The 17981-nt window shown below is 41.0% G+C and overlaps 1 protein-coding gene across 1 annotated transcript; it reads left to right on the top strand.

Annotated features, from left to right (window-relative positions):
- Positions 1-8748: 8748 nt before the first annotated feature.
- Positions 8749-17879, top strand: LOC119914937. Its single transcript, XM_038734486.1, has 3 exons — positions 8749-8846; positions 16297-17239; positions 17288-17879. The coding sequence occupies exons 1-3, from the start codon at positions 8749-8751 to the stop codon at positions 17873-17875; spliced, it is 1629 nt and encodes a 542-aa protein (XP_038590414.1). The 3' UTR covers positions 17876-17879.
- Positions 17880-17981: the final 102 nt, after the last annotated feature.

Genomic DNA, 17981 nt, shown 5'->3' with positions numbered 1-17981 from the left:
AAATATAGATTTTACCCTCACCTCCTGTACAGCACAAATACCACTGCTCAACATGTAATGAATAATGTTCAATTTTGACAGACACTATTGGGGAGGTATTAATGTAAATATATGTTTATTATCAAGTTTGTAGTGGAGGCAGCTGATAACAAATGATTCTATTAAAACAGCTGTTATAAAATATATCTTTAGAGGAGACGTTATAATTGTCTACAAATACTGTATACACACACTAATAAACACACTACATCATATTCTGTTGTAAAGTTTTCCAGTCAGTGCTAGGGTTAGCCACCTGCGGCTGAGTTGGAAAGATAGTTCAGGTGGCCTATCAGAGGAGAAGCAGAAGTAAAGGGACCAATCGGCTAGTCCCAGAGGAGGGCTTTATTTTGCTGTTCCAGGTGTACAAATGTTTGGTGATCAAGAGACAAAGGAGGACGCTGACTGAGCAGGGAGGGCATCGGGAGACAAGGGGCCTTTCCAAAACTAGACCCTCGCCACTTCCACTCCGACACGGAGTGAACTCTGGTTGGAGTCACCCTCACAGCCAAATCTAGCTGTGAACACAAGAAATTGCAGTGCACTTGCTTAGGCTACACAACAGGGTGTTCAAAGTACCACCGTTTTGAAGTTGAAGAAAAGTGTTTTTTGCAATAATGAAACTGAAAGCATTTGCCTTTCATTTTGTGTTTGTGTCGAATATTTATTTAAGAATATTTATGAAAAATAAATATATTCTTTTATAAAAAGATTGATATTCATTGTAAAAGAAGCCTATGTGGATCAGAGATTCTCACAAGTCTCTGAGCTAGAGTCCAAGTCAAGTCTCTGAGCTAGAGTCCAAGTCAAGTCTCTGAGCTAGAGTCCAAGTCAAGTCTCAAGTTCTGAGCTAGAGTCCAAGTCAAGTCTCAAGTTCTGAGCTAGAGTCCAAGTCAAGTCTCTGAGCTAGAGTCCAAGTCAAGTCTCAAGTTCTGAGCTAGAGTCCAAGACAAGTCTCAAGTTCTGAGCTAGAGTCCAAGACAAGTCTCAAGTCTCTGAGCTAGAGTCCAAGTCAAGTCTCTGAGCTAGAGTCCAAGTCAAGTCTCTGAGCTAGAGTCCAAGTCAAGTCCCTGAGCTAGAGTCCAAGTCAAGTCCCTGAGCTAGAGTCCAAGTCAAGTCTCAAGTTCTGAGCTAGAGTCCAAGACAAGTCTCAAGTCTCTGAGCTAGAGTCCAAGTCAAGTCTCAAGTTCTGAGCTAGAGTCCAAGTCAAGTCTCAAGTTCTGAGCTAGAGTCCAAGACAAGTCTCAAGTCTCTGAGCTAGAGTCCAAGTCAAGTCCCTGAGCTAGAGTCCAAGTCAAGTCTCTGAGCTAGAGTCCAAGTCAAGTCTCAAGTTCTGAGCTAGAGTCCAAGACAAGTCTCAAGTCTCTGAGCTAGAGTCCAAGTCAAGTCTCAAGTTCTGAGCTAGAGTCCAAGTCAAGTCTCAAGTTCTGAGCTAGAGTCCAAGACAAGTCTCAAGTCTCTGAGCTAGAGTCCAAGTCAAGTCTCAAGTCTCTGAGCTAGAGTCCAAGTCAAGTCTCAAGTTCTGAGCTAGAGTCCAAGACAAGTCTCAAGTCTCTGAGCTAGAGTCCAAGTCAAGTCTCAAGTTCTGAGCTAGAGTCCAAGTCAAGTCTCTGAGCTAGAGTCCAAGACAAGTCTCAAGTTCTGAGCTAGAGTCCAAGTCAAGTCTCTGAGCTAGAGTCCAAGACAAGTCTCAAGTCTCTGAGCTAGAGTCCAGGTCAAGTCTCAAGTCTCTGAGCTAGAGTCCAGGTCAAGTCTCAAGTCTCTGAGCTAGAGTCCAAGTCAAGTCTCAAGTTCTGAGCTAGAGTCCAAGACAAGTCTCAAGTCTCTGAGCTAGAGTCCAAGTCAAGTCTCAAGTCTCTGAGCTAGAGTCCAAGACAAGTCTCTGAGCTAGAGTCCAAGTCAAGTCTCAAGTTCTGAGCTAGAGTCCAAGACAAGTCTCTGAGCTAGAGTCCAAGTCAAGTCTCTGAGCTAGAGTCCAAGTCAAGTCTCAAGTTCTGAGCTAGAGTCCAAGTCAAGTCTCAAGTCTTTGAGCTAGAGTCCAGGTCAAGTCTCTGAGCTAGAGTCCAAGTCAAGTCTCAAGTCTCTGAGCTAGAGTCCAAGTCAAGTCTCAAGTCTCTGAGCTAGAGTCCAAGTCAAGTCTCAAGTCTCTGAGCTAGAGTCCAGGTCAAGTCTCAAGTCTCTGAGCTAGAGTCCAGGTCAAGTCTCAAGTCTCTGAGCTAGAGTCCAAGTCAAGTCTCAAGTCTCTGAGCTAGAGTCCAAGTCAAGTCTCAAGTCTTTGAGCTAGAGTCCAAGTCAAGTCTCAAGTCTCTGAGCTAGAGTCCAAGTCAAGTCTCTGAGCTAGAGTCCAAGTCAAGTCTCTGAGCTAGAGTCCAAGTCAAGTCTCAAGTTCTGAGCTAGAGTCCAAGTCAAGTCTCAAGTTCTGAGCTAGAGTCCAAGTCAAGTCTCTGAGCTAGAGTCCAAGTCAAGTCTCAAGTTCTGAGCTAGAGTCCAAGACAAGTCTCAAGTTCTGAGCTAGAGTCCAAGACAAGTCTCAAGTCTCTGAGCTAGAGTCCAAGTCAAGTCTCTGAGCTAGAGTCCAAGTCAAGTCCCTGAGCTAGAGTCCAAGTCAAGTCCCTGAGCTAGAGTCCAAGTCAAGTCTCAAGTTCTGAGCTAGAGTCCAAGACAAGTCTCAAGTCTCTGAGCTAGAGTCCAAGTCAAGTCTCAAGTTCTGAGCTAGAGTCCAAGTCAAGTCTCAAGTTCTGAGCTAGAGTCCAAGACAAGTCTCAAGTCTCTGAGCTAGAGTCCAAGTCAAGTCCCTGAGCTAGAGTCCAAGTCAAGTCTCAAGTTCTGAGCTAGAGTCCAAGACAAGTCTCAAGTCTCTGAGCTAGAGTCCAAGTCAAGTCTCAAGTTCTGAGCTAGAGTCCAAGTCAAGTCTCAAGTTCTGAGCTAGAGTCCAAGACAAGTCTCAAGTCTCTGAGCTAGAGTCCAAGTCAAGTCTCAAGTCTCTGAGCTAGAGTCCAAGTCAAGTCTCAAGTTCTGTGCTAGAGTCCAAGACAAGTCTCAAGTCTCTGAGCTAGAGTCCAAGTCAAGTCTCAAGTTCTGAGCTAGAGTCCAAGTCAAGTCTCTGAGCTAGAGTCCAAGACAAGTCTCAAGTTCTGAGCTAGAGTCCAAGTCAAGTCTCTGAGCTAGAGTCCAAGTCAAGTCTCAAGTTCTGAGCTAGAGTCCAAGACAAGTCTCAAGTCTCTGAGCTAGAGTCCAGGTCAAGTCTCAAGTCTCTGAGCTAGAGTCCAAGTCAAGTCTCAAGTTCTGAGCTAGAGTCCAAGACAAGTCTCAAGTCTCTGAGCTAGAGTCCAAGTCAAGTCTCAAGTCTCTGAGCTAGAGTCCAAGACAAGTCTCTGAGCTAGAGTCCAAGTCAAGTCTCAAGTTCTGAGCTAGAGTCCAAGACAAGTCTCTGAGCTAGAGTCCAAGTCAAGTCTCAAGTTCTGAGCTAGAGTCCAAGTCAAGTCTCTGAGCTAGAGTCCAAGTCAAGTCTCAAGTCTCTGAGCTAGAGTCCAAGACAAGTCTCTGAGCTAGAGTCCAAGTCAAGTCTCTGAGCTAGAGTCCAAGTCAAGTCTCAAGTTCTGAGCTAGAGTCCAAGTCAAGTCTCAAGTCTTTGAGCTAGAGTCCAGGTCAAGTCTCTGAGCTAGAGTCCAAGACAAGTCTCAAGTCTCTGAGCTAGAGTCCAAGTCAAGTCTCAAGTCTCTGAGCTAGAGTCCAAGTCAAGTCTCAAGTCTCTGAGCTAGAGTCCAGGTCAAGTCTCAAGTCTCTGAGCTAGAGTCCAGGTCAAGTCTCAAGTCTCTGAGCTAGAGTCCAAGTCAAGTCTCAAGTCTTTGAGCTAGAGTCCAAGTCAAGTCTCAAGTCTCTGAGCTAGAGTTCAAGTCAAGTCTCAAGTCTTTGAGCTAGAGTCCAGGTCAAGTCTCAAGTCTCTGAGCTAGAGTCCAAGTCAAGTCTCAAGTCTTTGAGCTAGAGTCCAAGTCAAGTCTCAAGTCTCTGAGCTAGAGTCCAAGTCAAGTCTCAAGTCTTTGAGCTAGAGTCCAAGTCAAGTCTCAAGTCTCTGAGCTAGAGTCCAAGTCAAGTCTCAAGTCTTTGAGCTAGAGTCCAAGTCAAGTTTCAAGTCTCTGAGCTAGAGTCCAGGTCAAGTCTCAAGTCTCTGAGCTAGAGTCCAAGTCAAGTCTCAAGTCTCTGAGCTAGAGTCCAAGTCAAGTCTCAAGTCTTTGAGCTAGAGTCCAAGTCAAGTCTCAAGTCTCTGAGCTAGAGTCCAAGTCAAGTCTCAAGTCTTTGAGCTAGAGTCCAAGTCAAGTCTCAAGTCTCTGAGCTAGAGTCCAAGTCAAGTCTCAAGTCTCTGAGCTAGAGTCCAAGTCAAGTCTCTGAGCTAGAGTCCAAGTCAAGTCTCAAGTCTCTGAGCTAGAGTCCAAGTCAAGTCTCTGAGCTAGAGTCCAAGTCAAGTCTCAAGTCTCTGAGCTAGAGTCCAAGTCAAGTCTCAAGTCTCTGAGCTAGAGTCCAAGTCAAGTCTCAAGTCTCTGAGCTAGAGTCCAAGTCAAGTCTCTGAGCTAGAGTCCAAGTCAAGTCTCAAGTCTCTGAGCTAGAGTCCAGGTCAAGTCTCAAGTCTCTGAGCTAGAGTCCAAGTCAAGTCTCAAGTTCTGAGCTAGAGTCCAAGTCAAGTCTCAAGTTCTGAGCTAGAGTCCAAGTCAAGTCTCAAGTTCTGAGCTAGAGTCCAAGTCAAGTCTCAAGTTCTGAGCTAGAGTCCAAGACAAGTCTCAAGTCTCTGAGCTAGAGTCCAAGTCAAGTCCCTGAGCTAGAGTCCAAGTCAAGTCTCTGAGCTAGAGTCCAAGTCAAGTCTCAAGTTCTGAGCTAGAGTCCAAGACAAGTCTCAAGTCTCTGAGCTAGAGTCCAAGTCAAGTCTCAAGTTCTGAGCTAGAGTCCAAGTCAAGTCTCAAGTTCTGAGCTAGAGTCCAAGACAAGTCTCAAGTCTCTGAGCTAGAGTCCAAGTCAAGTCTCAAGTCTCTGAGCTAGAGTCCAAGTCAAGTCTCAAGTTCTGTGCTAGAGTCCAAGACAAGTCTCAAGTCTCTGAGCTAGAGTCCAAGTCAAGTCTCAAGTTCTGAGCTAGAGTCCAAGTCAAGTCTCTGAGCTAGAGTCCAAGACAAGTCTCAAGTTCTGAGCTAGAGTCCAAGTCAAGTCTCTGAGCTAGAGTCCAAGTCAAGTCTCAAGTTCTGAGCTAGAGTCCAAGACAAGTCTCAAGTCTCTGAGCTAGAGTCCAGGTCAAGTCTCAAGTCTCTGAGCTAGAGTCCAAGTCAAGTCTCAAGTTCTGAGCTAGAGTCCAAGACAAGTCTCAAGTCTCTGAGCTAGAGTCCAAGTCAAGTCTCAAGTCTCTGAGCTAGAGTCCAAGACAAGTCTCTGAGCTAGAGTCCAAGTCAAGTCTCAAGTTCTGAGCTAGAGTCCAAGACAAGTCTCTGAGCTAGAGTCCAAGTCAAGTCTCAAGTTCTGAGCTAGAGTCCAAGTCAAGTCTCTGAGCTAGAGTCCAAGTCAAGTCTCAAGTCTCTGAGCTAGAGTCCAAGACAAGTCTCTGAGCTAGAGTCCAAGTCAAGTCTCTGAGCTAGAGTCCAAGTCAAGTCTCAAGTTCTGAGCTAGAGTCCAAGTCAAGTCTCAAGTCTTTGAGCTAGAGTCCAGGTCAAGTCTCTGAGCTAGAGTCCAAGACAAGTCTCAAGTCTCTGAGCTAGAGTCCAAGTCAAGTCTCAAGTCTCTGAGCTAGAGTCCAAGTCAAGTCTCAAGTCTCTGAGCTAGAGTCCAGGTCAAGTCTCAAGTCTCTGAGCTAGAGTCCAGGTCAAGTCTCAAGTCTCTGAGCTAGAGTCCAAGTCAAGTCTCAAGTCTTTGAGCTAGAGTCCAAGTCAAGTCTCAAGTCTCTGAGCTAGAGTTCAAGTCAAGTCTCAAGTCTTTGAGCTAGAGTCCAGGTCAAGTCTCAAGTCTCTGAGCTAGAGTCCAAGTCAAGTCTCAAGTCTTTGAGCTAGAGTCCAAGTCAAGTCTCAAGTCTCTGAGCTAGAGTCCAAGTCAAGTCTCAAGTCTTTGAGCTAGAGTCCAAGTCAAGTCTCAAGTCTCTGAGCTAGAGTCCAAGTCAAGTCTCAAGTCTCTGAGCTAGAGTCCAGGTCAAGTCTCAAGTCTCTGAGCTAGAGTCCAAGTCAAGTCTCAAGTCTCTGAGCTAGAGTCCAAGTCAAGTCTCAAGTCTTTGAGCTAGAGTCCAAGTCAAGTCTCAAGTCTCTGAGCTAGAGTCCAAGTCAAGTCTCAAGTCTTTGAGCTAGAGTCCAAGTCAAGTCTCAAGTCTCTGAGCTAGAGTCCAAGTCAAGTCTCAAGTCTCTGAGCTAGAGTCCAAGTCAAGTCTCTGAGCTAGAGTCCAAGTCAAGTCTCAAGTCTCTGAGCTAGAGTCCAAGTCAAGTCTCTGAGCTAGAGTCCAAGTCAAGTCTCAAGTCTCTGAGCTAGAGTCCAGGTCAAGTCTCAAGTCTCTGAGCTAGAGTCCAAGTCAAGTCTCAAGTCTCTGAGCTAGAGTCCAAGTCAAGTCTCTGAGCTAGAGTCCAAGTCAAGTCTCAAGTCTCTGAGCTAGAGTCCAGGTCAAGTCTCAAGTTCTGAGCTAGAGTCCAAGTCAAGTCTCAAGTCTCTGAGCTAGAGTCCAAGTCAAGTCTCAAGTCTTTGAGCTAGAGTCCAGGTCAAGTCTCAAGTTCTGAGCTAGAGTCCAAGTCAAGTCTCAAGTCTCTGAGCTAGAGTCCAAGTCAAGTCTCAAGTCTCTGAGCTAGAGTCCAAGTCAAGTCTCAAGTCTCTGAGCTAGAGTCCAAGTCAAGTCTTTGAGCTAGAGTCCAAGTCAAGTCTCAAGTCTCTGAGCTAGAGTCCAAGTCAAGTCTCAAGTCTTTGAGCTAGAGTCCAGGTCAAGTCTCAAGTCTCTGAGCTAGAGTCCAGGTCAAGTCTCAAGTCTCTGAGCTAGAGTCCAAGTCAAGTCTCAAGTCTCTGAGCTAGAGTCCAAGTCAAGTCTCTGAGCTAGAGTCCAAGTCAAGTCTCAAGTCTCTGAGCTAGAGTCCAGGTCAAGTCTCAAGTCTCTGAGCTAGAGTCCAGGTCAAGTCTCAAGTCTCTGAGCTAGAGTCCAGGTCAAGTCTCAAGTCTCTGAGCTAGAGTCCAAGTCAAGTCTCTGAGCTAGAGTCCAGGTCAAGTCTCAAGTTCTGAGCTAGAGTCCAAGTCAAGTCTCAAGTCTCTGAGCTAGAGTCCAAGTCAAGTCTCAAGTCTCTGAGCTAGAGTCCAAGTCAAGTCTCAAGTCTTTGAGCTAGAGTCCAAGTCAAGTTGAGTCATGTTCTATTATTGCGTTTAATATGAATATGATTCAATAAAAACAACAGTTGTATTGACTATCAGACAAGAGCATTTTTATGTTATTATTGCTATGTTACTATTATTTATTACCCACCATTGAGGATTATTGTAGAAATTTGTAAAGTGATGCATATGAAGAATCACAATTAATCAACACCACAAGGAAGTTTTTACCCTCTGTAAATATAATATTTGCTGCTTTGCACGTATCAAGTTCCAATAGACTGTATATTGGTGAACCAAAGATTTAAAAAAGTTAAATTAAAACACTTAACTACCACCTTCACAGAAATAGCATTCTAACAGAAGAGAAAAGACTATTACTTATTATGTTTAAGGTTGAGCATTCATGAATGCAACATTTATTTATTAAAATACTCACCTTTACATCTCACACCACGCCACATAAGAGGGGAAAAGGGTTCACTTCATCTGGCACATTTTCCAAGGCTGGTACTGCTGAGGAGCCCTCCTCAACTTGACCGTTGTGCTGACAACAGTATTGATTATGAAATTACATTTTCATTAGCAAATTACACTTCTAATTTGGTGAAGAACTTAGAGCTACTCTAGTGCACATGAACATTGAACTCAACATGGATGGCACCAAAATGCACACCAAAGACAGTGTGGACCAAACAGTATCTAGACAAATATTTAACACTTTCAGCAGTCTATTCAACTATCTTAAGTCTTGCAGGTTGCAATCCAACAAGTTTGCAGCAACCATTTTCTTCACAAACAATCTGAATTACTTTAAACACATACATCCATATAAAAAGTCAAATTGGCTTCCATGTAAAAGCTATACAGTCTCCCATTTTAGAATCTTATGTTTGTACCTCTTAGCAAAGTTTTAGTACAAATTTTCTTGATAAATAACAAAGAGACACATAAACATCAATTTGCACCTCAATTAAAGTGAAGTGAAAAATCAACCCAACCGATGAATTGCACATGCTTCAAAACAAACAACCAAATTAAGCATCTAAATGATTATCAGTATAGATTATGCGTGATACAATGAGTTTTGTTATTTACTTTCAACAGCAAAAATCTATATTTAAGCTTAAACATGTTAATAGTTAGGTAGGCTCGTAAGTGTCATTGCGGAATTATTCTCAAAGTTATGTACTCACTAAGACCTTTTTAAGCTTTTTTTAAGAACCAAGTCCAAGTGAATAGAATTTATCAGAGGAGGAATATGTACCTGATTCTTACAGTCAATCAGGCTAGTTCATGGGAAAGCACAGCAGGACGTTCAAAATATTTGCAACCCTCAGAAGAACTTAATATTAAAATGTCCAACACTAAGACTGCAGTCAACACAACACTTTTAGGGAAATGAAGCAAGTACAAGTACCAGGAGTTTGGGCTAAAGCTCTTAATGGAAATACTGAAGACACGTCTGTTAAGGATAGTGCTGAAACTGGTGACGATCAGTACATCCAGTCTTTAAAGACATCCTCTTTAGTAAGTAATATAACCTACTGCTACATTTGTGGAAAACCAGTCAAATGTACACGTCATTTAAAAAGTTTTGTCTCTCCACATGGGAATCAAGAAAAGAAATGTTGGAATTAGCGTATAACACATGATCAACTATATGGTGGTATACTAGCCTGTACATTCTGCAGGGATGGAGAGAGTCAGGCCATTGATTCATTGCATGTAGGCTAAGCAAAGCTACCGTATTTCTATTAAATTATTATGTTAAATATTCTTAATACATGTTTTTATTTTCCACCCCAATATATTAAAACCGCTCTGGAAGGCACATCTCTACAGGTATGCCCCAATAGAAATGTTTAACTAGCAAGCCGCTTTTAAAGCTATTTTAATGCTAGTCAGTGTCAACATCACCAAACTTTAATTTAAAATTAGTGTCTTCATTAGTATTTTGTTGGACAGTACAGCTGCTTGTCCCCATATAGACATATAAACAGCCAAACATGAGAAGGGAAGGGCATGAACCCCATGGAAATACACAATACAAATACAATACATGTGTTTACTATCGGTTCAGAGTCATAGTGAGCCATCAACTCAGTTTTTAGTGCCACAACAACCGGTGGTACATACTAATGTATTTGTCATGATATGTAATTCTGTTACTCAAAATGCTTCTTCACAGCAGGGGGCTTCTTTGTTGTTCTGCAATAACCTAATGTTGACATGTAAAACCACTGCTGATTGTAATTCAATCCTTCCTGCATGTGCTTCACAAAACAAGTAAATAGTATGAAGGCGGGGGCAGGATTTTTTAAATGTGAAACTAGAAGTTTTGATGGTGCGATTTGGTCTAGCTTATCACAAGCAAAAACAGACTTCTCCCCAAAACTAGATTTTCACATGCTCTTTTCAGTGATGTAGAAACATTGTGGGGGTGAAATAAATGTTTTCACGTCTCACAAAGCTTGACAAAAGCAGCTCAGAAAGCAGCTCGGAAAATGAGGACTACTGTTGCGTGTCCTGTACTAACTCTTAGTAGCAAGGGTAAAATATGCAACATGTTAACTTACACATAGAAGATTGATCCTGATGAGTTTTGCGGTATTAGATTTACACATTTTAAATATGGGGAAGAGAGAGAGAGCATTGCATTTGATCACTACATGGTAGGGATCACTAAATTGCTTTGCAGTTGTAGATTTACTACATAACAAATGTAATGAAAATTACGAGTTAACCCTAGAGTTTGGGTTATCGATGGCAATCTGTTTTCCTCTTTTGTAGTGTCTCTGAAAAATGCTATGGAAGGGGACACTAGAAAAAAAAGAGGTCGCAGCAGTGATGAGACTTTTTACTAAAACCTTATTGTCAAGGGCAAACTAGCCACTATGGTTGAATGCAAGACCTGCAATGAAACAGTGTAAGACTGCTGAACATCCTGTTCTGGCTAGTCAAGAACCCCGTGGTAAATCTGGGCATTAATTAAAAAATAAAAAGCAATATGATAGATATTGTTACAGACTTTTGTTGCTGCTGGTTCCTGTTGAGCTTTGGAACGTGCAATAAGTGTTATTAGCACAGATCACGGTTGAGCCAAAATAAAGAAGCTTATTTTTATTCTTTTACCTGTAGGAGATTTATTATAACGTTCTGTTTTATTTTCAACAGAAAACTACTGTCCTGTTATGTCAACAAAGTAGCTAACTAGCATTTGAATACTTCATCCCCAAGGGAAGGGTTCTGGATTTCATGACCTCTGTAATAGTCTAATAAACCCTAATTAGCAAAAGGCAGCTGGTTCTCAGTAGAAGGATCAAACTTTAGCTCTTGAAGTTTCCAGTTGATGAAGTTGTAAACTATATTTTTTTATAATTCTAGCTTTTTTTTACTAAAGGGAAAGAGGAGGCCTGTTAGCATGACTAGTGACTTCGTTATGATAGTCTATATGTTACTGAAAGACTACATTTAGAGTTATTTGGACGCTGTTAACACTTGTAGTTTTTTTTTTTTGCTACATAAGAATTGTCCTTATTTTGTAAGTGTAACTGAAAATTAAATATTTAGTTTAGATTACAATATTCTCTTAATAGAAATACCCCATTCTTTATTCCTCCATGCTGGAGTGTCGCTCCATGCTAGCTAGAAGGAACTAAGAGGGAACTCCGTGTCATTACATGCCAGCCAACAATGGACGTTTCCTGTAATGCAGTCAATAAATAAAATGCAATCCTATAAAATTTAGATTGAAGAAACAAGTACATTGCAAAATTGATAGAAATCTTGTCTATAACTGGTCAATTTCATTTCACAATATTTGGGACAGAATTATTCCAAAGGTTTAGTAAAAGTTGATAAACCTGTTTTAGTGATTACTTAAAAAAATAGGATCATGCTGCTGAGCATTTTAGTCCTAATTTATAATTATGAAGAGCAAATACAAAATAAGATAAAGATGAAGGCCCTTTAAAAAGGCCTACTTCACCAAATGAGCACACAGACAAACCTGAAGAGAAAGTTTAAATGAGTGCACTAGTGTAATAAGACATTTTATATAATTGAACCCTGGATAAAGTACCTTTTGCTGCTAATACTGCAATCTTGATATTTGTGCATGCATCCAAGTTATTTCTGAATAACAGGTAAAACTGTAAATTCTCAATAAAGTGGCCCTGAATATTTTTGTATCACAGAGAAATTTAAATATTACTAACACTGATGTTAAAATTTCCATTTTTGAAAGAAACAAGAAGTCTTTAACAGATACAAACACTCATTAGCTGAAAAAAATTAACCGCATGGAGGTCCCCTCTTGGTAGGTAGATACTGCTCAAGGATCCAAGTGCCCTCTTGGCAATTTCTTGAAGACAATGTTCTCTTTATTTTCACAGACCCCATCATTGGCCTGTGGTAACCCCTCCTAGTCTCTTATCATTGGCTCACGGGAACTCTGCCCACCCTCTTATTTTGTATGTGACAGCATGTGGGAGATAACTGGTGAGGGGTTGGGGACGGTTGCTTCTGGTACAACCAGATTATTATATAGTCTGTAGTTCCAAACTCTTGTCTCCGGCTGATAAAAATAGGTTCCTGTTTCGAAAACGAACTCTGTCTGATAAACCCAGACCGTTTTTAACATCCGGAGTCTGGGGTTATAGATAACTCTATTCCATAACTGGTCTACAAGATTACCTGAAGATGCTAAAGGCAGTTAAAACACACAACTTGATGTGGCTCATTGAGAAAACAGAGGGAGGGGAGGAGGTGCGGGGGGTGGAGCACATTCCTCAATTCACCCCACAGCCTATGCTACACCAGAAAGAGAGAGGACAGAGAAGAAGAGACACAGACTCTAGAAGGATTAAAGTTTTAAGACTCACAAGTTTAAGACTAGGCTACAGCTTTGGAGTGATAATGATGGCAAGTTTGTAAGACAAAGCACTAGCAAAGATTTTACAAAGTTTAATTTTGGAACTCTTATATAACTCTTATTTTGCTGCATGCTGTTGAAGGTAATTTAAAATGCTGTTTAATTTTAACTCACCGTTATACTATTTAATGTAATTATTTCAATTTATTCTTTAGTTCTTTAATGATAAGTTTGTCACACAAAGCTTCAGCAAAGATTTTGAAGGTAATTTAAAAATCTGTTTAATTTTAACTCACTGTTATACTATTTTCTGTAATTATTTCAATTTATTCTTTAGTTCTTTAATGATGGTAAGTTTGTCACACAAAGCTTTAGCAAAGATTTTACAAAGTTTAATTTTGGAGCTCACTCTTATTTTACTGCATGCTGTTGAAGGTAATTTATAATGCTGTTTAATTTTTACTCACCGTTATACCATTTTACTGCTTTACTGTAATTATTTCAATTTATTCTTCACTTGTTTAATAATAAAGACTGACTTGATTCCAAAGAAACCTCCTACTGATCCTTTGCTGGCCCCGGAGATTCCTCCTTTACTTATAACTCACTGCTATACTTTTTTAATGATAAAGTAATTCATTCAAGTTTATACTTAAATCAATGAAAACACACAATGGAAGGATGTACGCAACCCTCTTATCAGTTACATACAGACATCGGTGGGGGGGTGGGATCAGAAATAGCTGTCAAAAATGAGTTTGATGGAATGTCATGTATACTTTCTCTCTCTGTACACACACCTGCTACAGAAAGACACATTGACGGAAAAGAATCTTTCAGACCTACATTCTTTACATTACTTCATTTTTGCATAGGAAGCGATGCCACTAATCCAGGAACTAAATTCAAAAGACCACAGGAGCAGAATTGCTTAGAGAGTCACCTGGCTGAGGGGGAGGAGGCCTCCTATTTGTTTGGAGCATGTGGCAGGAATTACAGACTGTATGTTTAATGTAAAAGTCAAGACGACAATCTGAAACATTTCTTTATCACTTCAACATGACATTCTGAACTGAGGATAGCAGATTAACAAAGACTGCAGCTGTACAACACATTAGAAACAGCTCTCAGTATGACGTGGTCCAGTACAACACCACTGCAAACATTATAAACCATTTATTACATGTTTATTGTTAATTAATGCTAAAGAACGAACTGAAAGTGCTGCCTTTAAAACAGCCTTTGTCTGGGACAGGTCTGCTTTCTGTCCCCAGACTCAAAACTAAATGAGGAAATGTCAGTTATTTTAAATTAAGACTGAAGACTTTTCTTTTTACCACTGCCTTTAATTAAATCAGATTTAAAGCGTAGATTGATAACTTACACTGCACTGTAACTTTTACTGTCTGTTTTCTTTTCTTTGTTTTTAGATTTTCAGTGAACACTATTTATAAAGCTTAGAATCTAACTATAAAAAAACTATATCTTTAGATAATGTGTCATGGAGGTGCTTGGGTCCCAGAACAATAACTGGAATGTTTCCTGATAATATTGCCTAAGGGAAGCATATATAAAGTGAAGAGGATTGGTCCGAGGACAGATCCTTGAGGAACTCCATGACTAACTTTGGCGTGCATGGAGGACTCATCGTTAACATGTACAAACTGAAATCGATCTGATAAATAGGACTTAACCAGCTTAGAGCGGTTCCTTTAATGCCAATGAAATGTTCCAGTCTCTGCAATAGGATCTGATGGTCAATGGTATCAAATGCAGCACTAAGATCTAATAAAACCAGTACAGAGACAAGTCCTTTGTCTGATGCAATAAGGAGGTCGTTAGTAATTTTCACCAGTGCTGTCTCTGTGCTATGATGAGCTCTAAATCCTGACTGAAAATCCTCAAATAAACTATTGCTCTGTAGAAAGTCACACAGCTGTTTAGCAACTGCTTTCTCCAGAACCTTAGAGAGAAATGGAAGGTTAGATATAGGTCTATAGTTTGATAAAACATCCGGATCAAGTTTGGGCTTTTTCAGAAGAGGTTTAATTACAGCTACTTTAAATTACTGTGGTACATAGCCTGTTGATAAAGATAGATTGATCATATCTAGTATAGAAGAGCTGACTAAGGGTAAAACATCTTTAAGCAGCCTAGTCGGGATGGGGTCTAAGAGGCAGGTTAATGGTTTAGATGAAGAAATTATTGAAGTTAGTTGGTAAAGATTGAGGGAAGCAAAACAGTCTAAACATGTATCTGGTTCTACAGCTGTTTCTAAGGTTCCTGAGTTAAGAGATAAGTCGGTGCCAGTTGAGGGCAGGTCTTGGTGAATTTTGTCTCTAATAGTTAGAATTTTATCATTAAAGAAGCTCATGAAGTCGTAACTACTGAGAGCTATGGGAATACTTGGCTCAATAGAGCTGTGACTCTCTGTCAGCCTGGCTACAGTGCTGAAAAGAAACCTGGGGTTGTTCCTATTTTCCTCTATTAATGACGAGTAGTACGCTGCTCTGGCATTACGGAGGGCCTTCCTATAAGTTTTAAGACTATCTTGCCAAATTAAACGAGAATTTTCCACTTTGGTGGAACGCCAATTCCTACAATAATAACTTTATCTGTTTTAAGGACAAAAACTCTGCAAATTCAGATAAGAATTCAGAGTACGGACCAGGTGCTCGGTACCCTATAACGAAAAGAATTGGTTGCAGTGATTTCCAACTTGGGTGCGAAAGACTAAGAACAAGACTTTCAAATGAGTTATAGTTTGGTTTAGGTTTAGAGCTGATTAGTAGGCTAGAGTCGAAGATAGCTGCAACTCCACCTCCTCGGCCTGTGCCTCGAGGAATGTGAGTATTAATATGACTGGGAGGGGTGGATTCATTTAGGCTAACATATTCTCCATCACCCAGCCAGGTTTCAGTAAGACCAAATAAATCAATATCATAATCTGATATTAGTTCATTTACTAGTACACCTTTAGAAGAGAGAGATCTGATGTTTAAGAGTCCACATTTAACTCTCCTATTCGTTTGCACTATTGCTCTTGTGGTTTTAATTTTTATGAAGTTTTTATGCACAGCTCCTCTTCTGTTTACCTTTTTAAATAATTTCGATGGTCGGGGGGCAGACACCGTCACTATAGGGTTTTCACTAAGTAACTCCTGAAATGGAGGAGCAGAGAAGTGTGTTAGACTGCGACTCTGCGTAGGGTTTTGGGTGGGTAACTGCTGAAAAAGAAGGCATATGTACACACCGACTCAACATTAATCTTAGTGACCTCCGATTGGCGTAACCGGGAGTCATTACTTAACTATGGCCGCTGGCTTCGCTAACTTCACGTTTCTCAAAATGGAGCTGCCAATGATCAGAGTTGGTTTCTCAGCGGGTGTGTCGCTGAGTGGGGAAAATCTGTTAGAAACGTGAACAGGTTGATGATGCCCCGTGGACTTTGAATGCTTACGACTATTCCTCCTTCGGACAGTCACCCAGCCCCCCTTTCCTGGCTGCACAGGGATGCCGGAGGACGGCTACCAGAGGCTAACTCAGGCCGTTCCGCACCGACTACCTGTGAAAGAACTGTGAGTGCTTAGGCAAAATTACTGTAAAGAATAAGTGTTTAGTGAACAGTTGGCTGCTGTAATCTAACAAATGTAACTGTTATTTAGCGAGAGCAGCACAACACGGTACCAACACACAAGCACCGGAAACAGAAATGAGTCATCACGCTTACCGCAGTACGTCAGCAAAAAGCAACGTAGGATCAGGGGGGATAGAGTGGGAGATGGGGAATCAAAGGAGTAAAATAAGCAAGCAGGTTTGACCTGCCTGTTTTTATTTTCTATTTAACTTTTAAACTTTTTATATTTCCCTGTTGCTTTTATGTTTTATGTAAAGGACTTTGAATTACCTTGAAATGTTGAAATGTGCTATACAAATAAACTTGCCTTGCCTTTAAAATCCCTTTCAAATAGTATAAAATGTTTTAATATGGATTTTAGTGTATTTCCTTTTTTAGGGAAGGGTCAAATTTGTACATCAAATTAAAATGTATAAATTTTCTACTTTTTCTACAGGAACACATTATTGAAATATGACAACATAATTTCCAAAAGTGATCCGATCCAACCAGGACCTCCTGCTGTCTACCAGCTGAGACCAAATATAGAGAACATTGGATCTCTAAGAAGAATGACTCTCGGTGAAAGAAATGTGAACAAGATAAACAAAACCATCTTGCTTGTGGGTGAAACAGGAACAGGAAAATCTACTCTGGTCAACGCTCTGGTCAACTACGCCATGGGAGTGAAGTGGGAGGATGATGTCTGGTTTCAGATCGTAGAGGAGGAGGAGAGACATCAGGGTGAAAGTCAGACATCAGATGTGATGGTGTACCAGGTCTTTGGTTTTGAAGGTGAAACTCTGTCCTACTCTCTGACCATCATCGATACTCCTGGATACGGAGACACCAGAGGGATCAAACAGGATGACATCATCAGTAAGAGATTATTAGACTGGTTCCACTCAGAGGACGGAGTTCATGAGATTAATGCAGTGGGTCTGGTGCTGAGGAGTTTATATCATCTGAGTGACCGACTGAGGTACATCTTTGATTCAGTGGTGTCTCTGTTTGGAAAAGACATGGAGAAGAACATTGTTGCTCTCATCACACACTCAAATGGTCTGACACCTGTAAATGTTCTGAAAGCTCTTGATGCTGCAAAAGTGAAATGTGCCAGAAATGAAAAGAATCAGCCTGTTTACTTCTTGTTTGATAACTGCCAGAACACAGAGAGAACACAGGGAAACAAGTCTGTTTTTGAGACTGCATGGGAAACATCAATGAGAGGAATGAATGAATTTACATACTTTCTAGAAAAATCTGGGCCTCAAAATCTGATGACAACTATTGAAGTGTTGAATTCACGAATCAGTCTGACAGCCTGCATCCAAAACCTGAAAGAGAGAGTTGAGTTCACTGAACAAAACAGAGAGAAATCCAACAGACTCAGGAAGCTCTGAAGAAACATGAAGAAGAGATGAAGAGAAATGAAGAGTTCACTGTAGAAGATGATGAGATCTACAAAGAAAAAGAAAATATCAAAGGTGGGGGTGGAGGTTGTTTTTTATGATGGAGCTGTCTGCTGTAAAGTCTGTGAGGAGAACTGTCACTATCCTGGATGCACACTGGCCTGGTATCCTGAACACTGTGAGGTCATGAAAGATGGCCGCTGCACTTCATGTACCAGGAAGTGTCCTGTATCAGATCATGTGAAAGAAAAGTGGATCTATGTGACCAAGACAAGGAAAGTTCAGAAGACCCAGCAAGATGTGAAAGAGAAGTATGAAAGAGGTAAAGCAGGATGTGAGGAGACAACAAGCCTTTTGGGAACTTTAGAAAAGCAAATGGAAAAACTTCAGAAAGAAAAAGATCAGATGTTGGAAAAGTCCTTCAAACATGTTGTCAGACTGGATCAGATCGCCCTGAATGTTGATTCACTGTCCACTCATGTCCACTTGGACTTCCTGATTGAGAAGATGAAGGAGAAAGGAGACGCAGAGAAGGTCCAGAAACTGGAGGAGATGAAGAGTCGAGAGGATGAAGGAACCAGAGCAGGACTGCGGTCCAGACTAACAGCAGCTATAAAGCAGTGAAATAGGTGAACAACATCAATCAGACTCAAAAATCAAAACCTAATTTTATTGTAAATGTGAATGAATGAAGATGTGTTCTGGGATGCAGTAGCTTCTGTCATCTGCT

Source organism: Micropterus salmoides, unplaced genomic scaffold (assembly GCF_014851395.1).
Source record: "Micropterus salmoides isolate LMB-PRFRI ecotype aquatic unplaced genomic scaffold, ASM1485139v1 Ms_hic_scaffold_20, whole genome shotgun sequence".
NCBI classification, from domain to species: domain Eukaryota; kingdom Metazoa; phylum Chordata; class Actinopteri; order Centrarchiformes; family Centrarchidae; genus Micropterus; species Micropterus salmoides.
Note: the sequence above shows the minus strand (reverse complement) of the source record. Positions and strands in the feature narration are given on the sequence as shown.

Excerpts from the sequence above, each read along its gene's own strand:
- LOC119914937 (XM_038734486.1), top strand. The coding sequence starts at position 8,749 with ATGAAGCAAGTACAAGTACCAGGAGTTTGGGCTAAAGCTCTTAATGGA. Across the intron at positions 8,847-16,296 it reads GCTGAAACTGGTGACGATCA|GAACACATTATTGAAATATG; the intron begins GTACATCCAGTC and ends CTTTTTCTACAG. Across the intron at positions 17,240-17,287 it reads CCAACAGACTCAGGAAGCTC|AAGATGATGAGATCTACAAA; the intron begins TGAAGAAACATG and ends AGTTCACTGTAG.